A 26,817-nucleotide genomic window follows, 5' to 3' on the forward strand; every position below is an offset into this window, starting at 1 on the left:
GTTCCCTCTCCCCGAATGGGGTCCTGGCCTCAGATGGGGGAGAAAGAAGGGACTGAAGGGGAGGAGGAGAAGAGGAGCCAGAAGGGGCTTAAGAGGAGAAAGAAGAGACTGAAGGGAAGACAGAAAGGACCTAAGAGGAGAAGGAAGGGACTTAAGGGGAGAAACATGGGACTGAAGGGACTTAAGGGGACATAAGGGGGGAAGAAGGGACTTAAGGGGAGAAAGAAGTGACAAGAAAAGACAGAAGGGGTTTAAGGGGGGAGGGGAACAAGGGACTTAAGGGGAGAAAGAAGAAACTTAATGGTAGACAAAAAAGACCTAAGAGGACTTAAGGGGGGAAACACGGGACTGAAGGGACTTAAGGGGGATAGAAGGGACTTGAGAGGAGACACAAGGGACATAACGGGAGAAAGAAGGGACTTAAGGGGAGACAGGACTTAAGAGGAGAAAGAAGGACAAGAAGAGTCAGAAGGGGCTTAAGGGGGGAAAGAAGGGGTTTCAGGGGAGGCAGAAGGCAGTTAAGGGAGAGAGAAGGGTCTTCTTCAGGGGAGACCCTTCCTTCCTTCCTTCCTTCCTCCTCCTCCCAGGAGGAAGGCTACCTGGGCGAGAGTGTGCTGCTGAGCCTTGGCCCTCTCCTGCCCCCCCCCGAGGCCTGACGTAGCCCAGCGCTGATTGGCCAGTCCCAGGCAGCCTCCGTCCGTCCAGCCAATGAAAGCGGGGGAGGTCTCCTCGGGCGGGAGACCCTTGGCCCAGAGCCGGGGCAGCTCCAAAGCAGAGCCAGAGGCGCCCTGGCGACGGAGGGCGAGGGCTGCTAGGAGCCTCTCCGGCCGCAGCCATGGAGTACACAGCCTCCCCGAAGCCCCAGCTCTCCTCCCGGGCCAACGCCTTCTCCATCGCGGCGCTCATGGCCAGCGGGGGCCCCAAGGCCAAGGAGGGCGCGGCGGAGAGCACCATCAAGCCCCTGGGTGAGCGAGTCAGCCTCCTCCTTTCCCGGTCCATTGGGGTCTTCCTACCTTCTATAGCTTAGCTTTCCCTTGGGTCGTGTCCTACATTTCCCTAGATAGGAGAAATAACCCGGTTTGGTACCGCTTTAACTCTTCGCTATGGAATTCTGGGAGTTGGAGTTCGTTGTGAACTAGATAGATCCGTCTTTTCTTGGGAAGGATTTTGCTCACAAGGGCTTTGAAGCCACTGGGATTCATGGGAATCAACCCCATTCCCCTTAAAACAATGTTCAGGCGTCACTCCGGTTTCCAGCTCCAGTTTAAGGCTGCAATCCTGAATGTATGGAATTAGACTCCTTTAGAGAAAGCAATCTTTAGTATATCCTTAGTATAGAAGAGAAGTTAACACAAAACGGGGAGAGAGGAGTGAGTTACAATAAATCAATTGACCAATTTGCAATCTACAATTAGCAATAAGTGATAAATACATAAATTTGCAATAAATTGAAGATGGAACTGGAGGAGAAAGAATTTGGACCTGAATCAAAATCCGATCTGAAAAAGACAGCCACCAAAAATCCAGGTCCATCTCCTCTCTTCTCCATTGCTGGGAAACGGCGATTCTTTTACTTTCGCTCAGTGATCTTTTCACTCTCTTTAAAACGTTAGGGCTTCTCTCTTCCATTCACTATCTAGGGACAGTTTGGAAATAAACCCCATTCCCCCCTAAAAGAACTTTCCCCCCAGTTCCAAAAGTTAATTCCTCTTCCTATGATTACAAATGGGATTCACTCCTCATGCCCAGGTTTTCCTTGGGGGAAAAATGTCCCATTGCTCTTAGGAAAATGTGCCTACATTTCCAGAAGAGAAGGTTTAAAGGTAAGGGTTTCATTCTGAATGGGGCACAAAGAGGATAAATCATCTCTGAGTAAAAGGGAGACAGAGAGAGAGATGTAAGAAAAGAAAAGGCACCCAGGAGTAAGAAATTGCTGGGATTTGATCAGAAAAGTGTGGAAGTTAATCCCAGTCCATTTGTCTTAAAATCCTATTGTTTTCATGGTTTGTAACTTCAAGGCCTTTCAAAGGCCATCTTCTGCAAACTTCGTAGCTCTGAATTTGAATGACTTCCTTTGGGCTCTTTTAGGATTATTATTATTATTATTATTATTAAATAAACTATTATTTTATTATTTATTTTATATAAATAAAAATCTATTTTATATAAATTTATATATAAATATACATTTTATATTATATATAATTTTTATATTTAATATAATATATATATATATATACTTTATATATATATATAAAATACATTTATATATTTTATATAAATTTATATATACATTTATACATTTTATTATGTATACATATATATTATATTTTATATAAAATTTATATTTTATATTATATATATTATATTATATTATATATATATATAATATATATATATAATACATTTATATATTTTATATAAATTTATATATACATTTATACATTTTATTATGTGTATATATATATATATATTATATTTTATATAAAATTTATATTTTATATTATATATATTATATTATACTATATATATTATATATATATATAATACATTTATATATTTTATATAAATTTATATATACATTTATACATTTTATTATATATATTATATTTTATATAAAATTTATTTTATATTATATATATATTATATAATATATATCATATATATATATATTATTTATATATATATATATAAAATATATTTATATATATGATATAAATAATATATACATTTATACATTTTATATCAATAAAATAAAATTTATTTATGTTATATATATTTTATATAAATAATATTTTATATGAATAATATAAATAATATCTACATTTATACATTTCATACGAATAAAATAAAACAAAATTTATACATTTTACGTAACTTAATATATACATTTATATATTTTATGAATAATATATCAATTTATTTATTCAAATGAAATTATTAAAACCAGCCGCCATTTATGAGCAGTTCCTCAAGCAATTTTATAAGCAATTTGGGAGCAATTTCCTTTAGGATTATTATTGTTATAATTGTTGTTGCTATTGTTATTATTATTATTATTAAAACCATTTATGAGCCATTCCTGGACATTTCTACTCTCTGTTTCCTTTGAAACCAAGTAAATAAAAACAATGAGTCTAACGTCGTTTTTCCTTTCGGTTCAAGGCAGTTTCCCCTTGAAACACGTTGTGAAAAACCTGACCATTTCAACAACAGACTTATGATTAAGCTTTAAAACGGATTTGACCCGACGTCACTAAACCGGGTTAGTTCTGCAGTGCGGATGCAGAGGCCGAGAAGGTTACGCTTGGTCCAAAACACACTGCGGAAATAATCCAGTTTGAGACCGCTTTAACCGCCCTGTGCGAAGGGAATCAGGGATTTGTCGTTTATTGTGGGCCGTTGGGTCAAATCCGTTTTAAAGCGAGTTATAAACTCGTTGAAATTATAAAGTTAATTGTAAAATTAATTATCCATTTGTTCCTCGCTTCCTCTCCCTCAAGACTTTAATCCTCAGAGTTTTAAGTGTCAGAGTCTAACAGATGTAACTCCTTCGCGATGAAGGAACTTTTGAGTAACGACTCTCGCTGATGCTCTCCTTAAGGGAATGGAGGAACGAAAGTTCCTCTGGAGGAACGAAAGTTCCCGTTCCCTCAAGGGCTGTCTTAAGGAAGAAGCCCTTTGGCCTCCCTCTTTGTCAGCCTGGCTTTGGAGATGAACATATACAGATCGGACTTATAGACTGGAGAAGGGCAGCCCTTCTTCTCTCTCTCTCTCTCTCTCTCTCTTTCCGAGCTCCAGGAGCTCCGAGGCAATTGATCCGGTTTGATCCCGGTTTTAAAAATGTGTCTCGTTTTTGGGAAGTGCGTTAACACTTCAGATGTAAGAACCATTCAAGTGAGTTGAGGCTCTTCAGTGGCCTCTGATTTAGGGTCGTTGCCCAAATTTATATGTTTAGTCCGTGATCCAATGCTGACAGCAGCCAAAGTGGTGTCAAACCGGGTTAGTTCTGCAGTGCGGATGGCAGGCTGAGAAGGTCTGCATTCGGGGGAGGGAGGGAGGGAGGATGGTTGCGCTTGGATCGAGGTCCAAAACACACTGCGGAAATAATCCAGTTTGAGACCGCTTTAACTGCCCTGGCTCAAGGCTATGGAATTCTGGGAGTCGGAGTTGGCCCGGTTCTTATTTTTGAGGCCATGCTTTCATTGGACAGCTGTAACTCCCCCCTTTTTCAAGACTGGCAGGGACTTTTATCGCCTTTCCACTGTTTGTATTTAGCACGTTTTATGTATGTATGGATTTCATTTGGACGCCGCCTTTCTCCCCAAAAGGGACCCAAGGCGCCTCACAAGATTTACAAAACCAAAGCGCCTTAATCATCCAAAGCATGAGCTCTTTCTGGGGCCGTAACCAAAAGGCGAAAGGACACCTCGCAAGCTTTCGAAGCCACACTTCATTTTGTGATGCCGCCTTTCTCCCCGAAAGGGAACCCAAGGCGGCGGCTCACAAGATGATTTAATAATAATAATAATAATAATAATAATAATAATAATAATAATAATCTTAAAAACCATGAAAATAACCCTGTTAAAATGCCTTTGTCGGGAAAGCTGCGGTTTTTGTAAAAGAAGCCGTGCAGGAATGATCCGGTTTGATTCCAGGGCTATGGAATTCTGGGAAGTGTAGTTTTCAGCTGTGGATCTGTGGGATCCGTGGCTATGAGGGCCAGTTGTACTCCTCTTCTCTTTCTTCTCTTCTCTTTCTTGTTTTCCGGTTTATTTATTTCTTAATTATTATTATTATTATTATTATTATTATTTCTTAAATAAATAAACAAACTGGAAAGCAAGAAAGAGAAGCTGTGGTCTCAAGAGGAGTACAACTGGAGCTCATCAATCAATCAATCAATCAATCATTAATAAAACTGAATACCACTGAAAGGCTGTCAGTTTCTTTTCAGTCCTATCTGGAATGGCAGACCTCAGTCTGCACTTCCCAGAATTCCATAGCCTTCAGCCCTGGCATACCAAGATTTCCTGGTCAAAGAAGGGGAAATCCCGACCATGAGACCTCTTCTTTTCTCATTGATCCAGGGATTAAAATGAAGTGGGTTGCTTATAGGCAAATTGAATGAAAGGTCCTGTCAGACAAGATAGAGAGACAGGGTCTGGGCCATGGAGGAAAAGTGACAAAGCTGGGGAAAAATTGGAGGGGGGGGGGAAGGATTATTGGGCCCCACATTTTTATTCCTTCCGAGAAGAGTCCAGCTTTCGCACCCTGAGCCGGTCTGATCTTGGAAGCTAAGCAGGGACAGCCTTGGTTAGTGTTTGGGTGGGAGACCGTCAGTTGTAGTTGGTTGTGGAGCCACAACACTCTCCAGTCCCTAGAATGCCATAGCCTTGAGCCAGGGCAGTTAAAGCCGTGTCAAAGTGGGTTATTTCTGCAGTGTGGACGGGGCCCATCACTTCCCAAGGGGCTAGTTCTTTGTAAGGCTGCGAAGCCCCAAGCTGCATCCAGACTGCAGAAATAACCCGGTTTGACACCACTTCGACTGCCATGCCTCTAGGCTTTGGGAAGGAACTGAAGTTTAGAAAGCGGAGAAAGAGAGAAGGCAGAATGAGGGTTCATTTAGACAAGGCTCCTGGAGTAAAAAGTCAAATCACCCAAAACCGGACTAGTCCTCCTGTTTTGCTAAAGAGATGTTCTGAACAAATCAAAAGCCATTTTGCTCTTCAATTGAAGGGCTCCGGATTCTGGAAAAGAAGGGAATGTGCTCAGGTTTCACTTCTGTATGAACTAAAAGCTGGAGGATAGATATGTGTGTATATATGTATATGTGAATATATACAGTACATGTATGTCCTTGTTTGCCTTCAAGTTGCTTGCCGATTTATGGATAGGACAGAACCAAAAACAGAAAAAGCAAAATTGAACAAAAAAAATTGGACATGGAAGTGATGTTTGATTTTTTCCCCCTTTTCCCTTTTAATTGTTTTTAATTTCCAGTAACTAGAAGGGTCTGTGTGGCCTGGAAGCATATGTTTCCTTGCTGTGTAAAACAGATAGAAGGTGCTTCGCTTTCACACTTTGTTCAGGACTGGAGGCATAGCTTTCCTGAATCTAGATGACTGCCATTTTTGGGGGGGAGGGAGGCAGACTTCTTTTCCAAAGGGTGAATGCTTACTTAGGGCCTGAACAGACAGGCCAAAATAAAGCTGCTTTGGGTCACTTTGGAGGTATGCTATTTAAATGATGCATGTGTCCTAAGAGGCTGGAAGCCATGCCAAAGCCACACTTGAGTCCTAAGGACTGGAGCGCAGCTTTGGCGCAGCTTCTGGCCTCTTAAGATGCATGTGCCATTTAAACAGCATACCTCCAAAGTGACCCGAAACAGCTTTATTTTGGCCTGTCTGTTCAGGCCCTTAAATAAAGTGGGAAAGAGAGAGAAAATGCCCAATCATCCAGCTCTCCTTTGAATGTCTTGCTCTTCGGCCATAAAGAAGTTGTCAATGCCATAGTTGATCAATTTCACGTCTGGGAGAGGCAGAGCTTTCTTTGAGACTGTCAAAGTCACTTCTGGTTATTGGCTTTGTCCTGGATTCCTTCTTTACTGCCTTTTGGGTGGTCTCTTTCTTTTCTTTTTTCTCTGATGTGATAACTTGCTTCTTTATGGGGTTATTTTTCCCCCCTCTTTGTCCTCCTTTCAGAGCAATTTGTGGAGAAGTCGTCTTGTTCTCAGCCCCTAAATGAATTGTCGGGTTTAGAGACCCATGGAGATTTCGGCAGTAGCAGCAGCCCTTCCTCCTTGTGTACAGAGCCCCTCATCCCCACCACTCCTGTCATCCCCAGCGAAGAGATGGCCAAGATCTCATGCAGTCTGGAGACCAAGGAGCTTTGGGACAAATTCCATGAACTGGGCACTGAGATGATCATCACAAAATCAGGACGGTAAGATGCTAGAACATAACTGGATGGAAAGTCTTTAGTATATATCCATTGCTATGCACCCACTTGTTGAACTACAACTCCCAGAATCCCCCAGGAAGTATGGCCAGTGTCCATGATGGCTGGAGTATTCTAGGAGATGTAGTCTAAAAGATATGTGTCTGAGGGGTGTGTATGTATAGTTAGGAGTATTTGACAAGGGACGCAAGATATAGGGCCGGCACAGACTGCAGAAATAATCCAGTTTGAAACCGCTTTAACTGCCCTGGCTCAGTGCTAGGGAATTTGGGGGACTATAGTTTATTGTGGCACCAGAGCTCTCTGACAGAAAAGGTTAAGATGTCTCAGAGAACTCTAGTTCCCAAAATCCTCTAGCATTGAGCCAGGGCAGTTGAAGCGGTTTCAAGTTGGACTATTTCTGCAGTCTGTTTCAGCCCATAGTTATTAACAGTGCATCCTCTGAAAAGAAAGTGGTGTCAATGGGGCTTACGCTTTAGAGTCTGTTTATGTAACCTTAAATTGTTTTCTAACGGAAACTTAGAGAGAAGGAGTGAAAACATAATTTTATGGCATTAACTGAATTTTAAAAATCTGGAAAAGGAAGATTTTACCATGAGCAAGATTCATCCACCTCATGTTTTAAACATCTGGATTCTGTTTGTCTCCAGTCAGTGTCTTATCACCTCCTTATACCAGGATACAAGATAACACATAACTGAATGTGTGAACTGTCACTATTGGAAAGCATTATGTTTGAGGTATTGTGAGATGATACCAACACGTTTTGTCTTTGTTGTTGTTGTATGGCAGCTGTTGATGTATATGGCCACTGTTTCACAAATGTATGAGAATGCTTGATGTTCTCTGGATGATGAACATGCACTGCGTATCTGCGTGTACTGCATAGATTTGGGGGGTGCCGATGCTATTTGCTTATTGCAACACATGTTTATATTGTATGTTATTTGCCCTTACAACTCATAGCGCATGACTCTAAGCATATACTTGTAGATATCATTCTCACGATTTTTCTGTAACATAACATAGCTGTCCAGTACAGCTGTGGGGTGAATCTCTTTGATTCCAAAGAGTAGCTTTTGACCATTGATTTGGATGTTTTAATACTTATTTTTAGTTAGGAGTATTTAACCAGCCTGGGACAGAAGAATTTTTTTTTATTTTAACTAATGAGCATCTGTAAGAACTGAAAATCATAGCAAAAGCAACCATTATTTTTATATAAATCCAAGTGATTTATGAAATAGGTGAGGTATGTGAGGCATAGCAGAGGCCACCGCACAAGAAATGTTGGAAGAAAAGCAACAAAAGTGCTGTGGCATTCAACATTAATGCATTTATTACAGCATAAGCTTTTGTGGACCAAAGTCCATTTTCCGTGAAACGTTTCCTCTGTGCAAGCACAGTGCACAATAATGTTCACTCAATATCGGTGTGCTGGAGGAATGGGAGGCTTCATAAACCTCCTAACAACCCTGGAGTTTATCAAACGGGAGGAATTTCTCTTAAATTCGAATTAAAAGAAAGTGGGGCCAGAACGCATTCACTTAAAGTCGCTAGTTTAGCACAGTTACATGAATGCCATTGCGTTCGAACTGGCTTCCCATTGCCTGAAAATAGCATGCCATTGCCTGAATTTGCGTGTGGCCGTCTATCACGCAATAACGTGAAACCACATGATTGTGTTTGGATTGCCATTAGATTATACTTCCAATTTCCCTTGTCTGATAAACTCCCCTGTGAGGCAGATAATCTGGTTGACTTTTTAATAGTCACTAATGAAAAAAGCAAAAAGAAAGGGGTCCCTCCTACAGTTTCATAATGATTCTCAGGAGTTACCTACTTTTATTGCATCCCTCTCCCCCTTCCAATACTGCTGGAATGAACATGTCAATTATTATTTGGCAGACACATGATGTTTTTATTTTTATTTTGGGGAGGTTGCCTGCAAGATCCTTACAAAATCTCTTGGCAAGTCTCATGCCCCCTCATTGCTCTGCTGCTGATCATGAGTTGTTCATGGCAAAAGGGCAGTGCCTTCTTAGATACTAATTATGGAAGCTGTTTGCAAAGTTGTCTGGCAGATATTCTTGTGATCTAAACAGAGTCACAAGGTGTGTTGGATGATGACACTGACTATTGGGAATGGCACGATCCATATCTTACTGTGAGCGGAGAACTACAAGAAAGTCTAAACGCCAAGTAATGAAAGGAGAAGCTGAAAAAAAATGGGTGCTACTTTGAAGCCATTGCTCTATTTAGAAATGCTTCAAAGTAAGTTTTGCAACTGGGCGCTTCCAGATCCAGGCTTTCCTATGCTGTTTTACACACAGGAAAGCTGGGTTTGCCATAGGGTTATCAAACTCAGTGGAGAGCCCTAACAAATGGAAACATGAGACAGAGGCTTACGTACAGAGATTTATCATGTTCTGATTCAATATTAAAGCATAATAGGTATATGATGATACAATGTGATGAACCAGCATAATGTAGTGGTTTGAGTATTGAACTATGACTCTGGAGACCAGGGTTTGATAAGCTGAAAATGACTTGCAGGCACATAACAACAACAGCAACAAATATATATACATGGACAAAATCAATAAATTGTTATAGTAAATACCCAATTGTTGCTTAATAGATACATGAGATCCAGATAACTCTCCTGAAAAGTACACTTCTGACATGGAAAAACTGCATTTTTGCAGCACATAAGAATAAATATTTTGTCAGTTGGAAGATGCTGGGGTTTATCCTACAACCTCTTGCACTCTGTGTGTGTGTCACATGTTAAGATGGTTAGGAAACTGTCATAACCAATTACTGAATGGTGCTGTAAATCATTAGTGAGGAGAGATTAAAATCCTTTCCAGCATTGCATTGTGATTGTAATAATTTTATTGTTCTTCTCAGTTGTCTCACTTAAACATAGGAAAATGTAAATATTTTTAAAACATATAGTAATGAACAGTAGCAAGGGTGTTTCATTTCTCTGTTACAGTCCTGACTGACTTATGACATGCAGATATGCTGGACTTCAACTTCCATCACCCCAGCTGGCTAGGAGATAGTGGGAACTGTAGTCAAGAATATCAGGATAGTGCCATTTGACTCAGGCCCCATTCCCACTGGCAGGTTTGCTCCTGAAGGAAATGGGAAGATTTGGGGGGGGGGGGGGGGCTCCCGAATCTCTCCTCCTCCTCTTTCCTTCCAACACTCCCCTCCCTCTGGGAGCTGCCCTGGCTCCTTCCTCCTCCTCCTCCATGACTTTCTCCACTCCCCCCCCCCCCCCGCCATCCCTCTGACAGACCTTTGCAGCCCTCATCACCCTGATTTCCCCTTTTTGCCTCCTGTCACCCTTTCCTGCAGATTCCCCTTTTTCCTTTGGCTCTTTCCTCCTCCTCCTCCTCCTCCTCCTCCTCCCCTCCGATGAGGGGAGGGGATGCTCTGACCTCTGCCCGCCCTCTGACCTTAATCCCTCCCTCAATTTGACCCGATCATGGTCGAGGGCAAGTTTATATTTCACGGAACCCAGGTCTTTTCAGAAAAGATGGATTTTAGCCCGAATCTCGATAGCCCGTGCTAAGGGGCATTTCCTTGTTCAAGCCTCGACATGGATTGTGACAGAATCGGGCCCAATATGAACTTCATGTGGAAGAATCGATTTCAAAACTGGGTTAAAAGGTAGTATGAATGGCCTCTCACATAGCAAGCTGTTCTCATTGGAGCATATCTATATAGTGACTCCCATGCAGTCATAGTGGAGAACCCAAGTATGCCTATGGCTACCCATGTGCCACTATAGTTCCCAGAAATCTTGATCATGGGCCATGTTAGGTGGGGATTCTGGGAGTTGTAGCTCACCAACATCTGGAGACCCATGCTTAGGAGTTTTGATGTCATGCAACATTCTCCCTGGATTCCCTGAGAACCACATATGGCAATTAATCCACAGTGGGAACACCCACCCTCTCTATTATACACTTAAAAATGTTTAAAATACAGAGTGGTTTCAGCCAGTGTGTATGATAGGGAGATATGGCTTGTTTTAAATATCCCCAAACAGAGAAATACAGGCATGTTTGGAATTTCCCTGTCTTCCTCTGGTGGCTCTACTAAATGTCTGTTTCTGATCAGGTTCAAAAGGGCTATTTTCTCTGGTCTCGTATTTATATATTCATCATCTCGTTTGCTTCTGTCTCTTTCAGAAGAATGTTTCCAACCATCAGGGTTTCCTTTTCGGGAGTGGATCCAGAAGCAAAGTTCATTGTGCTTATGGATATAGTTCCAGTAGACAATAAGAGATACAGATATGCCTACCACAGATCTTCGTGGCTGGTCGCTGGCAAAGCCGACCCACCTCTGCCTGCAAGGTCAGTACATTTGCAAGCAACATCCACAGAGCTCTATTGCACTAATCCACAAAATATCTGCCTCCAGTCTTTCATACCACATAGTACAAACTGACAGGAAAACAACCTAAAGATTTGTGCAGAACTTGGAAGTGACTAGTTCCCCCAATTGAAGGTATAAATGCATTACATTATGACTGCTAGTAAGGAATAACTATTTCAGTTTAACTGCAACTTTTATATTTATGGGTGTGTGTGTAAGTGTGTGTAAGCTTATGTTGGCATGGTTCAACCACTGACTGGCTTATGTTGTTCCTTGTGCTGCTGTCTTGTTGTGAGAGTGGAGATGAAAATGTGGTGGGTGCAAGATGAATGCATTTTAAATCATAGTCCAGTGGCTTCTAGAACTCAAGTTGTTTTTAATAAAAGCAATTTTGTTTTTTTTTTATGAGCAAATAAAAAAATAATTACTTTTAAAAATGAAATAATAATGGTAACTAACTATTGTTGGGGAAGTTGGAGTGATAACTGCAACTAATTACTTAGTAAAAATGATGTTCCAAACTCTAGTTTTGTATACAGTGGACCCTTGTTATCCGCTGGGGTTTGGTTCCAAGATTCCCCATGGATAACAAAATCTGTGGATGCTCAAGTCCCATTAAATATAATGACATCACCAAATGGTGTCCCTTATAAAAATTGGAAAATCAAGATTTGATATTTGAAATGTATACTTTTTTGAACATTTTCAAATGGTGGATGCTTAAACCCGTGTATAAAAAAACTGTGTATAAGAAGGGCCGGCTGAATAGCAATGAGCATGGCGCAGCCAAATATAAGTAGGTTTTAATGGGAAAGTTATACATATTTTGAAACTCTCTGGTCATGACACAGCCACACTTAAACAGATCTTTAACTAGAAGAAGCATAGGGAATCTTCGCTTCTCTGATGTTTTGGACTTCATCTCCCAGAAGCCCAAACCAACATGGGTAAGGATTTGTGGGAACTGTAGTTGAAAACATTTGGAGGGCCATAAGTTCTCCATCCCCATGTTTGTTCAGAAAACTGAAGAATTTGCTTCTTCTCCCATTATATATACATCTTTGCATGTCTTTTGCATCTAAAGCAGGGACGGGAAATGTATGGCCCTCCAAATGTTAATGGATTGCATCTCCCATCATCCCTCACCACCGGTTATGCTGCCTAAGGCTGATGGCAGTTGCAGTCTAACAACATATATAGTCTAACAATATCTTGTCATCTCATCACCATACCCACAAGTTTTGCATTTCTCTTGCTAATTGCACATAGAACCTGCTCATTCATAGCTATAAAGGTTTCTTCCTAGGCCCTTCGCTCCATGTATCTAATGAAGCAGACTTAAGCCTATGGACGCTTATGATATCATTTTCTTTCAGTTTCTCTCAAAGATGCTACAAGATCCTTTTGCAGACTAACATCTAAAGGGCCACACATTCTCCACCCAGGGTTTAAACAGAAGTTTTTTAAAATGCATACATTTCTACTTCTTGCTGCAGTTCTTTCCGTTTTCTCATTTCAGAGAAATCCAAACATGTTTAGCCAAGTGCAAGCCAAAAAAAAAAATATTAGATTACAACTTGATGTCATTTATAAAACAACATAACTTTGTCAACTGACAGCTAACCCATGATTTTTGTTTACCCACCATAGTCGATTAATGGTTGATTTGCAATGCAAGATGATGTCAGCTGGAGGCGCATGCTTTTCAGCTTCAGTGCTATCACAACATCTGTATAATACATGAGGGGAGGGAGACATAGATAATATTGCTTAGATTGGTTATTTCCTGTTAGCTGAGTTTGGAATTACATTCAGCAAAGCATCTCCCCTCCCCCCAGGAAAAAAATGCTATTTTCTCCAAGACCAATTCCAGTTTTAGGTCTCTCCATCCTCCTAGTGTTGATGCCAGGAACACTATGCAGTCCAAATGTTACTTTCCTAGCTCCCAGACCCTGCAACTCTGACATACCATGAATCCCCTCCCCAACTTATGTAGCCTACATTCTGTCCTGACTCTGGCATCTCTTCCCTTTTGCTCAAGAATGAGAGATGGAAGAGTCAGGAGGGCTCTGACATTCGCACAACCCACTCAGTGAACTACATCCCTTCTCATTTCCTTGGATGCCCTGCTTAGTTATTGAGGATTCACAGAGAGGACTGTACCATCTCCAATGAGTCTTGACACCAGTGCAGGCTGAGTACCGAGGCTAGCCTCAAGGAAGACCCTTAAATTGACCATTCATAGGTCCTAGTTGGTAAGTGCCAGACATACTGAGATGCATCAAGGTGAAAATGGGATTTGTGAACTGCCAATGTTTCTCTCCTCGGAAAGAAGAGGGTGGTAGTGGGAATCTATTCCTCTTATAACCAGTTTTAAGTGCAATGTATGTAGTGTTCATTTAATAAAAATTATTTTGAGAAAAAAAATTAATAAAAAATATTTTGAGAAAATCTTCACTTATGCCACCGTAAACCTTCATGTAATAATAAAGTTGCATTTGTAAACTCACAATTTCAGTTTATTTTAAATATTATATTCTCATTGTTTAAAAGTATCCTACCCAAAGTTCAGAGAAGAGAGAAAGTTACAACAAAACTGTAATTAAGAATCAATATTTAAATCAACACATACATAACGTTTGGGAGGAAGAGGAGTAGTAGTGATTAGGGCCTGTAAGAGGTTTATCAGACTAGCGAGATCCTGTAGAAAAACGGGATTAAAACGAGAGTTAAATTAAATTCGAATTTAAACAGAACCCGCAAATTCGGGAAGTTTATCACACCGAATTGCTGCTAAAGTGAAATGACGTGAAGTTAAACTGAAGTGAAAGTGGAGAAAAACACCATCTTTTTACTTTCAGAATTTCCTGAAAGTAAAAAGCTGCCATTTTTCTCTGGTTTAACTTCAGTTTAACTTCACGTTATTTCACATTAACAGCAATGTCGTGTGATAAACTTCAGGCATTTCTATGTTTTCTCTAATTTAACTCTCATTTAAATCCCATTTTCCCGTGGGATCTTGCTAATGTGATAAACTTCTATGTCTTACATCTCTCCTCAAGTATATCTTGGGCTCTCCCTCTGGGGGTCCTTCCCCATTGTTTAAGAACTACTGGTACAGTGGCTTGAAGGTTAGACTAGAACTCGGTGGGACCGGTGTTCAAATCCCGCTCAGCCCTGAAAACTCAATGGGTGATTTTGGGCAAGACACTCTCTCAGTTTAAGTGGAAATCATGACAAACCTGTGAATAAATCTTGCCTGGAAAACCCTATGATAGGGTTACTATAAGTCCACTTGAGGGCATATAACAAAAAATCAGGCTTTCGATTTAAGAGATTTATATTCCCCTTAAAAACACCTTAAATGTTGGTGATGTTTCAGAAGCTACTTGAAAAATACTATTGTCAAATAAGATAACAACTCTACATAAAGCAATATCTGTGGACTGATTCACCTGACTAAAAAAAAATCTCTTTTTGCACTCCTGTTTGCTCTGTAATGAAGTGATCATCTGATTGTTATGTCATGCAAATCTATTTTCAGTGAAGTGAATGAAGTGAGCAGCCATTTTCCTATTCCCCTCATTGTTCTCTGGGGATGTAATTTGGTGATGAAATAAAGCATTCTGCACTGGATTTAACATGCTCAGGTTCATGTTAATTAGGATTCTGTGAATTGGTTCTGACTGCTTCTACCTTGCATCTACTTTTGATGTATCTTTCCAGATGAAGCACTTGAATTTTATGGCTTTCTTCAGTTGAATCCAAATTCAGTTATACTGTTAAAATCATAAGATTTTAAAATGATATATACTTTAAAAGAGAAAAAAGAGTGAGAGGGGAAAGAGATATGATATCATTGTGAGTCAGGCATATAAATTAATATAAACTGACTGTATGTCCAATAAATTTTCCCTTAGAATTGTCATCTGTAGTTGTTCATCAGATTAAACAGAAAGATCCTCTGAACACTGAAGAATGGATGGTGAATATATGTCTTTTCATTTATCTATAGTCTCTTACTGCAGTAAGGTCATTCTGGATCCAGCCCTGTTGAACAACAGTTAAGTTCCAGTTCAGATTTCATCATATTGAGGAAATGACTTATGGAAATCCTTGGGGTTTAAGTTCATTGTGACAAAGGCTGCATCAACACTGCAGAAATAATCCAGTTTGACATTACTTTAATTGCTGTGGTTCAATGCTATGAAATTCTGGGAATTGTAGTTTGTGGCGGCACCAAAGCTTTTTGGTAGAGTAGACTAAATGTCTCACAAATCTACAGCTCCCAGATTTCCATAGCATTGAGCCATGGCAGTTAAAGCGGTGTCAAGATGGATTATTTATGTAGTGTGGATGCAGCCTTAATTTCTATGGATTTCCATACATCTTCAAATATTGTGAAAATGTGAGGTGTGTTTACAATTATATGTATACATGGATCCCCCTCTTATTTAGTGCATACCAGGCAGTATGCCAATAAAATTCTCAATATATTAGAGAATAGTAAAATAATAGTCAGAGGTGGAGGAATGCATTCAAAATGAGGGTGAACATTTAACACAGTAGTTGTTCTAGCATGATCTATACAAGATTCAGGACAGGATAAAATGAGTCACTTTGCTTTAAAAATTATTCACGTGAGACGCATTGGATTGGTATCTTGGAATGGACCTTCTTGGTTGTGGCTCCCAGAAATTTGAATGTTCACTGGAGAGATGTTTACCTGTAAGGCAATGAAGGCTATTTTCTTTAAGATTTTTTTTAAAAAAGAGTTCTGCATTTTGTTATAATTTACTGGCATTTTGAAGAATTGCTTTGTTTCAGTGTGCTCTGCTAGTTTAGTTTTTAGTTTGAACCTTTCTGTTTGAAATATGTGAGTTAATCGTATATAAACCACCTTGTAATTAAAATAAAAAGTGACAACTAAATATAATTACAGATGAGTATAATGCAGTTTTTAAAAATATATTTCTCAGATTTAGATATAGCTTTTTTTCTGCTGATGCACTCAAAGTAGTCCACATTTCCTAGTAATGATTTACGGTCTAAGAGACATAGTTAATCCACTTTATACACATGCTCATTTTTCATTTACATTCTGTTCAAAGCAGTTCATAGCAAAGTTAGGGGAAAATGCATTCTTGTCTATGTTAAAAAAAAAATCTGAACACGTTGTTGTTGTTATTATCCATCATATAAAACCTCAGTGTACATGTACAATGTACCTTCAAAAGTATGTAATAGAACATTAATACCAAAATTCAAGAACAGTAACATCCAAACAACAGACTTTGAAAGATGGCTAGGAATCTAGGATGGCTCCCTCCTTACTCTCCTTCTGCCAACAACTGAAAACTTGCCTATTCCAAACAGCGGAGTTTATCACACAGGAGGAATTTCTCTTAATTTCGAAGGAAAAGAAAGTGGGGTGAGAATGCATTCACGTGAATTCGAATTGCATTCGAACTGACTTCCTATTGCCTGAAAATAGCTTGCCATTGCCCGAAATTGTGTGTGGTAGTCTATCATGCAATAACATGAAACCCCATGATTGCTTTCAGACTAACTTCCCATTGCCTGAAATTGCATGTGGTAGTCTATCATGCAGTAATGTTAAACCCCATGATTGCATTCGGATTGCCATTGTATTATACTTCCAATTTCCCTTGTCTGATAAACTCCAGCTTTTAGGAACTGACTGTAATGGAATTTTAATAGTGTGCTGTTTTGTTGTGTTTTATGTCCTATGTTCTGTTGAATGTTTTAAATGTTTTAATAGATGGTTTAATTGCTTTTTAAAATAACTTATGTATTTTTACTTGATGATTTTGTATGCTTTAAATCTGGCCTGGTTTTAAAATTCTCTAGGCTGCCCGTAGTCCCATTATTGAGAAATGGATGATGATGATGGCTCCAATGATATCTAAAACAAAGTGAAACACCCTTTGGCCTTATCAGTACCAGTATGTGAATGTGGCATGTCAAAGAATAAAAGGCCAGAATGACTGGGGAATGACTGGGGATGATGGAGGTTGCAGCCTAATTCATCTTGAGGCCACCAGCCTTAAATAGGCTGACTTCGGCGGGTTCCGCACCCCCCTAACCCTAATACGTATTCAATACGTACAATATGGCGGCGGCCGTTCCACATGGCCGCCGCCATATTGACGTAATGGACACTCTGCGTCTGCATGTGGTGCACCGGAAGTGACGCCGCGAGTGCGCCCTTTGGCACTTGCGGCGCCTCTTCTGGGGCCCAAGAAGGAGCGCGATTTCCGCGCTCCTTCCTCTGAGCGTCTGGGAGCCCCGCGGTGTGGCAGCTGCGGCTCCCAGACGCCACAAGCGGCGGCGGCAGGACAGCGCTGCTTCACGGCGGTATGTAACCTGCCTTCCCCCCCCCCCCCCCAAAAAAAAAGAGTACAAGATGCAATAATTCTTGCAGGGGATATGGCAGTTTCAATCCTAAGTACCTTTAGAATAAAACCCTATACACTGAGACCAGGGAAGCCAAGCAGACCACCCTGGTTTACTATCCTCTGGAATAATTAGGTTGGAAAAAACATTTCCTTTCATACCAACAAGATCCCCCCCCCAGCTTGATTTTTACATGGGGTGCATGGGGTGGGGGCAGGGACTGAAAGGAAAATGTTTACCTCTTCATGTGCTCTGAACCCCACACCCATCATCCTCACAATACATATTTACTCAGAAATACAATAGAATGACCAAATGAGGCTCACTCCCTGGTAAGCATATATAGGATTTCATCCCTAAACAGACAAAGAATGGTCTTTAAAAACTGCACAGATACATTAAGCCACTTTTGTTAGAAGGGAAATAAATCTTCTACTAGGAGGGTCTCTTGCAGACTAAATGGGAACTCTCTCGGTGGCTTAAACAGTAAGTATGGAGTTCTAATAATAAGCTCTAGTGATTTTAGATCTTTTCATAACCAACATCTGGTTTGTAAGTCCCTGATAGTCAAGCTACATATCCGTATGTATGTTTAAAAGTAGGTGTTGAAATGATGATATATATGTCATGTGTTTTGCAAGACTGAGTCAAATGACACTAAATTGTTGATCTCAAAAAAGCATACACATACACTTATGTAAGTGATTTTCAGAAAGAAAGAAAGGGAGAGAGAAAGAGAGAAAAATGGAGGGTGGGGAAATCATGGATATAGATAAGCCTTGGTGACATTTATACCCTCAAGCTCTCCCCACGTCATTTCTATACAGAAACAACTTTCAGCACTACTACTGCTGCAGCTGAAATTAATGAGGATTAGCCAATATCATTTGAAAGTATTTCCATTCATAAACCTTCCTTTCCTGTTGTCAGTGCAAAGCAACGTTTTTTTTTTCTTGCCATGAATGCACACAGCAACATTCCTTGGGTAAGGAAAAAAAATCCCTATTCTCAAACTTTTCAAGAGTTCCCAGGAACAGAATACTGTTTAGTTTAAATGGCTTTACTAACCAGACCAAAAGTTTGAAAGACACACAAGCCTTGTGAGTTCTAGCTTGTTGATAAATCTTCTGGCTGTGGAGCACATTTTTGTTTCTTTAACATTGGTACCGAGTGTTGATTAGCTCCTGTAACAATATGAAACATGCTTTGCTATTCAGCGGTTCCCAAATATCATTCTGAACATCTGGTTTGATAGTGTGCAAAATTCCAGCAGAGTGTGAAATACCTATGTGATCAGTGGTAGGTAAAAGGACATTTACTCTGTCCTACTGTTTTCATTCTGTTATATGCATGTTTTTGTAGGTGTCTATTATGCATTTTATATTTATACTGCCTTTGATCCAAAAAGCTCAAAGTGATGTACACTTTGTACTCTCATATTTATGCTCGCAAGACTCTTGTGAGGTAGGGTACAGTGAGAGAGTGTGATTGTTCCAGATTTGTACATCAAGCTTCATGGCTGGGTGGGGCTTTGCACCTGGAACCCCTCATTGTACCTCCAGGATTCAGCTTTCCCAACTTTGTGCTGCCCAGATCCCTGATTATTGGATAGAGCAGTGGGGTTTAAGCCTACATTTTGTCCTAACCACTAGATGACATTGACTTTCAAGGCATATTTATATGAGCCAGTCTTTGTTATTTTAAACTCTGCTCAGGATAGCTGCTAGGACAGGCTGTCACTGCATTTCATTCTGACAAAGAGGTAGCAACCTGCTTATTACTAATCTACAATGGAAATGTTAAGCATCAGCTAATGAAATAAAATTGTGCTTGAGGTTACAGAAGAGATGGCAGGCCCAGAAAATAAAAATAAACATTTATTCATGATACAGGCCAGTAAGTGACGTATCTGGTTTAGATATCTCGTATGTCAATCATATTTATTTGGTACTATCCACTGATTCTGGCAGCATTTACTTTTAAGCAGGTTTGCCTGGGGTTATGTCATTTCTTCATTTCATGCATGCATAATGAACTGGATACCTCCCCACAGATAAGGATGCACAAGGTTAACACCTTCGCTGTAGATATGGATGCTATAATTCTGCACAGGACAAACTTACATCATCATCATCATCATCATCATCATCATCATCATCATCATCACAATCATCATCTTATTTATTTATATACTGCCTTTTTCTCAATTTGGGACTAAAGGCAACTTACATTACTTACAGCAAACATAGTTAAAAATTAACAGCATACAAAAGTTAAAAAGCAATCAAACCTTTATAAAATAACAACAATGAAAAGCCCAGCACAGCATATAGGCCTGTTTCCTCTGAAGAAGCAATTCTTAAAGGCCTGCTGGCAAAAGAAAAGGAAAAAAAAGAGGGTTTTTAACTACATTGTGTTAACCTAGCCATGCTAACATGGCTGAAACTATTTAATTGGTATTATTACAATTAATTTTATCATTAATATATTGACTTAATTTGTATACTTTTTTATTTCAACATTCTTAAACTTCAAGCAGGCTATGACTTTTAATCATGGTGATCATAATTACTAGTGCAGTGAGGTATAATTGTAGGTGAAAGAGGTTTATGAGGCCCTCACATTGTGAAATGTCTTTTTTTGGAGCTTTCCTCTAATTTCACAATTGAGGAACTGGAAATCATATTCTCTTAGGGCAGTGGTTCCCAACCTTCCTAATGCCGTGACCCCTTAATACAGTTCCTCATGTTGTGGTGACCCAAACCCATGAAAATATTTTCGTTGCTACTTCATAATTGTAATTAAATAGGTGTTTTCCAATGGTCTTAGGCGACCCCCATGAAAGGGTCATTCGACCCCCAAAGGGATCCCGACCCACAGGTTGGGAACCACTGTCTTAGGGGCAGGAGTTAAAACATAAGGTTTTGGTCCAAGAAGAAATTATCTCTTACTAACTCAGTTTTGGTATGAAATTCTTTGCCTGAAGTTTGGAGAAGAGGTTGAACTAGCTGTTCTATGTGTATGTGCACACGCATATGTGTACATCAAGGACAGGGAAAGTATAAAATGGAGTCAAGAAGGACCAGGAGACAGCAAAGGAAATGGCTCCACTAATAGTTGTCAAGAGTATTAGCAAAGTATTCTTTGGCAGCTCCATGTATGCATATTTGGCCCCTTCTGTAATATCAGATTATTTTAAAAGCTTTCGTTTCCTGGGGAAAAAAATCATACTGTGCCTGCTTTTTGTTTAAATAAGAAAGTTATTAAAGAAGTCATCTTTATTAAGAGAAATGTACTGAAATAGAAAGGTAACAAGTTCTAGTTGTAACTAACAGAGAAGCTTATCACACACATTATTTTCCCCATTATGGGAACGGGAAGGGGATGCTTGGGGCAGCATACAACCGAGAAAAAAACAGATTTTATCGCACAGCAAATCATCCTCAAAATGGCCCTGTTCCGTCCCCTGGCCCCAAGCTGGCCCCATTCAGTACATCAAATTTTCGGGTCGGAAGACTTCCAGCCAAGCAAAATGATGAGCCTCAGCACTGAATTGGGACGGCTTGGCGCCGGGGGACAGAACGGGGCCATTTTGAGGATGATTTGCTGTGCAATAAACTGCATTTTTTCTCAGTCACGCGCAGCCCTGAGCATCCTCTTCCCGTTCCCATAATGGGGAAAATAATGTGTGTGATAAGCTTCTTATTTGGGCTGAAGCAGTAGCAAGACATGGCTGTCTCCTGTTCACAAAATAAAGCCAAGTTATCTGCATATTATGAGTTGACTTAAAGGCACGTAACAATGCCCAGACACATGACACATTTAAAGGAAAAAATATGCAAAAATTTGATATGGCATGAACCAAACTATAAAGTTTTCTGATCGGTTCTTGGTCTCTTCTCCTGCTCCACTGTAGATTAGACATTTTGGATTGCCTAAATTTAGTGGGCCAAACAGCAATACAAACTGGGCTGTGCCTGACAGTTTCAGCTGCTGAAGTTGTCTGGCTACTTTGGTAGAAAAGGAAAACCCATGGTTACGGATTGATTGACACTGATGGACCCTGTGTCTGTTGGCTTTCCAGGCTGTACGTGCATCCGGACTCTCCATTTACAGGGGAACAATTGCTGAAGCAGATGGTGTCCTTTGAAAAAGTGAAGCTAACAAACAACGAGCTTGATCAGCACGGTCATGTGAGTAGCCGGCCCTGTGGGAAGGGAAAACAATGTTAACTCTCTTAGGAAATGACACCTGCTGGGACACCTGTTTGAACTGGATATAGTATGCCCAAAGCCTCAATTTCTGTTGGGATGTTGCTGTTATTTTTAGATAACAGTTAAAAGCTAGTGAAATTTCATTGGTAGGGTGGGGTGTTATCCCGAGCTTGAAAGAAGCATCCTGCTTCTTGAACAGTGGAAGTAGGTATTGCAAAACTAAGCCCTACAGATAGTTTGGACTCTAGTCTCTAGGTTTCTGGGATCTGATTTTATTTTTATATTTTGTAAAAATAAATCTACTCAGTTAAAAGTTCACTTCTGATACAAAATATAACTGCAGTGATGGCGAACCTATGGCACGCGTGCCAGAGGTGGCACTCAGAGCCCTCTCTGTGGGCACATGTGCCATTGCCCCAGCACAGAGTTTGCCAGAGTTTGTTACTAGAAAGCCAGAGGGACATGGCACTTTGCAATAAGTAAATGGGTTTTGGGTTGCAGTTTGGGCACTTGGCATCTAAAAGGTTCACCATCACTGTATAACAGTGTGTGTGTGTGTGTGTGAGAGAGAGAGAGGCCCAGATCAGGTTAGTTGGATTTGTGTCCCACTGAATATGATTAAAAATTGTCACGATTCCTATAGTTCCATTATTTTTAGACAGAACTGTGACTTGGTGTATACATATGCATATGTGCACACACATACATAAATGAAAATTAATTTCTGCCTAGTGTCATAATGGGGGAAAAAGTGTACATGGCATGTGTGTGATACACCATGTTTTTATTTTGCAGCTCCAAATAAGGCTTTAAATCCCATTGGTAGTTAATTTTACCATGGCATCTGTGTGATGGATGTAAAACTTTTATTTCTAAGACATGGATAAAAGTGTTTTATTTTGTTTAGTTAAAATAGTAGCAATAGCTGAACAAGCCTGTCATGAAGACAGTAATAGGACAAAAGATGTACTGTATTGTTGTTCTCCAGCCGGTAGAAGCTAACCAAATGGCCCAGGGCAGAGGATTCACTATAAAGTGTGGCATTTTGGTTTTGATTGTTGTGTTTATGATGCATTATTTTCTACAGTCATCCATAGGCTTTGATTAGGATTACTATGGCCTGTTACAGACAGCCAAAATAAAGCTGCTTCGAGTCGCAGTGGAGGTATGGCGTTTCAATGATGCATGCGTCCTAAGAGTCCAGAAGCAACACCAAAGCCACACTCCTGTCTGGAGCGTGGCTTTGGTGCAACTTCTGGACTCTTAGGACGCATGCATCATTGAAACGCCATACCTCCACTGCGACTCGAAGCAGCTTTATTTTGGCTGTCTGTAACAGGCCTATAAGACTATAAAAAGTAGCATATAAAGACAACCTACCCCCATCCTTAAAGACTCTAAAAATATGTTCAGAAACAAACAAAAAGCTACGGAAGAATTTCAGTAATGTGCTCTCCATGAAATCCATCTACTGTTGCTGTGATGATAGTACTAGTGCTGGTTTTGGTCTACAAAACCTTAAAGTAGCTTTTGGTCAACATACCTGCAGTAGTAGCTCCTTACATATGCACCTTCTTGGAATTTGAGACCTTCAACAGAGTCCCTGTTGTGTATTTCACCTCTCTGAGAGATCTGATAAGACACAGGGCTTGTCTACCACAGAAAGGGGCCTGTGGCTTCACAAAGGACAGAGACTTCCTGGATCACAAGGGTATCATAGATTCATACAGACCACAAGATGCAGGGCCATCCAGCCCATTCCATGAAGGAATACACAATCTAAGCACTCCTGATAGATGACCATCCAGTCTTTGTTTAAAAACCTCAAAAGAAGGGGACTGCACCATACTCCGAGGCAGTGCATTCCGCTGTCAAATAGCTCTTATTGTCAGGAAATTCTTCCTAATGTTAAGGTAGAATCTTTTTTCCTGTAGTTTTCCTCCATTGTCATAGTCTCTGGAGCAGGAGAAAACAAGCTTGCTCCATCCTCAGTATGACACCACTTCAAAAGAGGAGTTACATTACTGCTGCTAATGGAGTTTAAATTTTACTATCCCAACATGACGTGAGTGGTTTCTGCCTGAATTGAGATCCCTCTAAACCAAGTGAACTACAACAGAAAGATCTGTTAAAAAATGTAGGACTTTGAATCTAATATTACTTCTCTTCTCCTGTATGATTTTAAAATACCTTTTGCCAGATAAAGAAGGCAGTGGGGCTTCAAAAGCTTGCATGATGTATTTTGTACATTTTAGTTGTCCAATTTTGTTTATTTTGTATTTTGTTTTATTTTGCTTAGATTATTGTCATTTACTTTTTACAAGCAGAAGTACTCAGCTTTCACCACTCTGAAACCTCTTTGTCCTTGCCTTGTACTCCCCCCCCAGACCCACCTCAGTGGCCTTTTCTTCCGCTCACCCACCATTACAAATTCCATTTTTTGCCCCCTACATTCACCTCACTCTCTCATGGAGCAAAGTGTTCTTTTTCTCTTCTTTCCCATTCAGGTATTTTTTCTCTTCCAACATTCACCCACTCCAGTGGTCTTTCACTTGGCTCTTTCTCATCCCTCCCTCCCTCCACTCGTACAATCACAGAGTTGGAAGAGACCACAAGGGCTATCCAGTCCAACCCCCCTTCCATGCAGGAATACACAACCAAAGCACCCCCAACAGACAGCCATCCAGTCTCTGTTTAAAAACCTCCAAAAAAGGAGGTTCCACCACTTTCTGAGACAGTGTGTTCCAGTGTGTTGAACAGTTCTTACCATCAGAAAGTTCTTCCTAATGTTTAGGTAGAATCACTTTTCCTATATAGTTTGAATCCGTTGCTCCATGTCCTAGTCTCTGGAGCAGCAGAAAACAAACTCCATCCTCAAAATGATATCCCTTCAGATATTTAAACATGATCATCAAGTCACCCCTTAACCTTCTCTTCTCCAGGTTAAACATGCCCAGCTCCCTAAGCCGCTCCTCATAGGGCATGGTTTCCATTTTGGTCTTCTCTTTTGTGTTCTCACTGATCTTTTGCTCCATCTACCCTGGTGCTTGTTTTGTCTTTCCCTGTTTCTTCTTCCCTTCCTTTACCTCTCCTGGACCTCTCCCCAATCTACTCTGTCTCTTGAATTTTCTGAAGAGTTTGGGAACTCTGTCTATAGAAGAAAGTAGCAATTTGCTTGGCATGCCATTTCCCCTCCTTCCTGGTGAAATTAATATGCCAAGCCTGACTACAGATTCCTCTAGCATGGATAGAGAACTCTGACAAATATTGACTGGAAATGATACTGCAAGCTACAGACAGATTAAAACTAATTAAAACTAATTAATTTTGTTTAACTAACAAACAACTTTGGGATGCGAAACTCTTAGTATTTCCTTAGTATCCATGCCAGGTTTCAGGTGCTTAAGCTGCATTGAGTTATGACAGACATAGATACATATGCAGACCTCTACCCACTCTCTCCTTTATTAATATAGATGAGATTATAGGGTGTTGCTGTAGAAGAACGTATATACTTAATGCACAGAACTCATTGTGAAAACAGCTGAGAGATACCAAGAATGCCAGAAAGGTTGGTAGGAATGCTGTTGGCTAAAAGTGAGAACTGACAGTCTTTCTCCTCCCCATTCTCCCCTCCAGATAATCTTGAATTCAATGCACAAATACCAGCCAAGGGTGCATATCATCAAGAAGAAAGACCATACAGCCTCTCTGCTTAACCTGAAATCTGAAGAATTCAGGACATTTATTTTTCCAGAGACTGTGTTTACTGCTGTCACTGCCTACCAGAACCAATTGGTGAGTGTTTGCAGACAATTTGATAAGTCTTGTCAAGTCAATTTGTCCTTTTATAAAGGCAATGCGGTGAAGCATGAATACAGTGACCAAGTCATGGAACTTAGGGCTTGGAGTGAGTGAGGGGGCTTAGAAAAGTTACCATTTGGACTACCAGAGATCCAATGTGGTGCAGTGGTTTGAATGTTGAGTTATGACTTTGGAGACAAGGGCATGAATCCCCGCTGAGTCATGGAAACTAACTGGGTGACCTTGTGCAAGTCATACTTGCTCAGCCTCAGAGGAAGGGAAAAGCAAACCCCCTCTCTGAATACATCTTGAAACCCACCCGAATACATCTTGCAATATATATATATCCAAAAACAACTCAAGATAGATTCACTTTAGGATCACAATAAGTTGGAAACAACTTGAAGGCACACAACAACAAGAACAACTCATGAAATCAGCCATCCAGCTGGCTCTGGAATTTTGGGAACCGTTCTCCAAAGGGTAACTTTTCCAAGCTCTTTTTTGTTTTGTTTTGGAAATTGAGTGGGTGTGAGGATATTATTATTATTATTGTTATTGTTATTATTATTATTCCCTGCTTTCCCCTCAGAAAATGAGATCCAAAATTGGGCTAATACAGCTAAGAGCAGGGAAGCCAGGGATGGAATTGTGAGTTTCTTTAAAGGATCTCTCTGTCTTTCCCCATCCATACTTTGAACATTGTTGGCAATTTGTCACAGTACAGCTAATGGGTGAACACACTTTATAGAGGTGTATGTGTCCAAAATAGACACTCATGGGTTAGGGAATTAGATTATGCTCACAGGTAAGAGCCAGGTAGGTGTGGTGACTAAGCTGTGGGGAATATTTTCTCTATGTATACATGTTCCAAGGTCAAACAGAACTTCAGAGGTGGGTTTCCAGATTAAACAGTTTTATGTAAAAGCAGGAAAACACACACACACACACACACACACACACACACACACACACACACCTAGTAATATAAAAGGCGTTAGCATGGAATATAATTGAGGCTGTT

General features: G+C 40.2%; 1 protein-coding gene across 1 annotated transcript in view; it reads left to right on the top strand.

The window, feature by feature from the left end:
• Window positions 1-835: 835 nt before the first annotated feature.
• The window catches only part of LOC149309520 (T-box transcription factor TBX20), a 51,734-nt gene continuing 25,752 nt past the window's right edge, over window positions 836-26,817 (top strand). Inside the window, exons 1-5 of the mRNA XM_089531277.1 lie at window positions 836-965; window positions 6,708-6,948; window positions 11,172-11,336; window positions 21,860-21,968; window positions 25,629-25,787. Coding sequence (XP_089387403.1) covers window positions 836-965; window positions 6,708-6,948; window positions 11,172-11,336; window positions 21,860-21,968; window positions 25,629-25,787 — 804 coding nt within the window. The remainder of the gene's footprint in view (window positions 966-6,707; window positions 6,949-11,171; window positions 11,337-21,859; window positions 21,969-25,628; window positions 25,788-26,817) is intronic.

Source organism: Sceloporus occidentalis, unplaced genomic scaffold (genome assembly GCF_023333645.1).
Source record: "Sceloporus occidentalis isolate IW3139 unplaced genomic scaffold, rSceOcc1.0.p SCAF_7, whole genome shotgun sequence".
Lineage (NCBI taxonomy): Eukaryota > Metazoa > Chordata > Lepidosauria > Squamata > Phrynosomatidae > Sceloporus > Sceloporus occidentalis.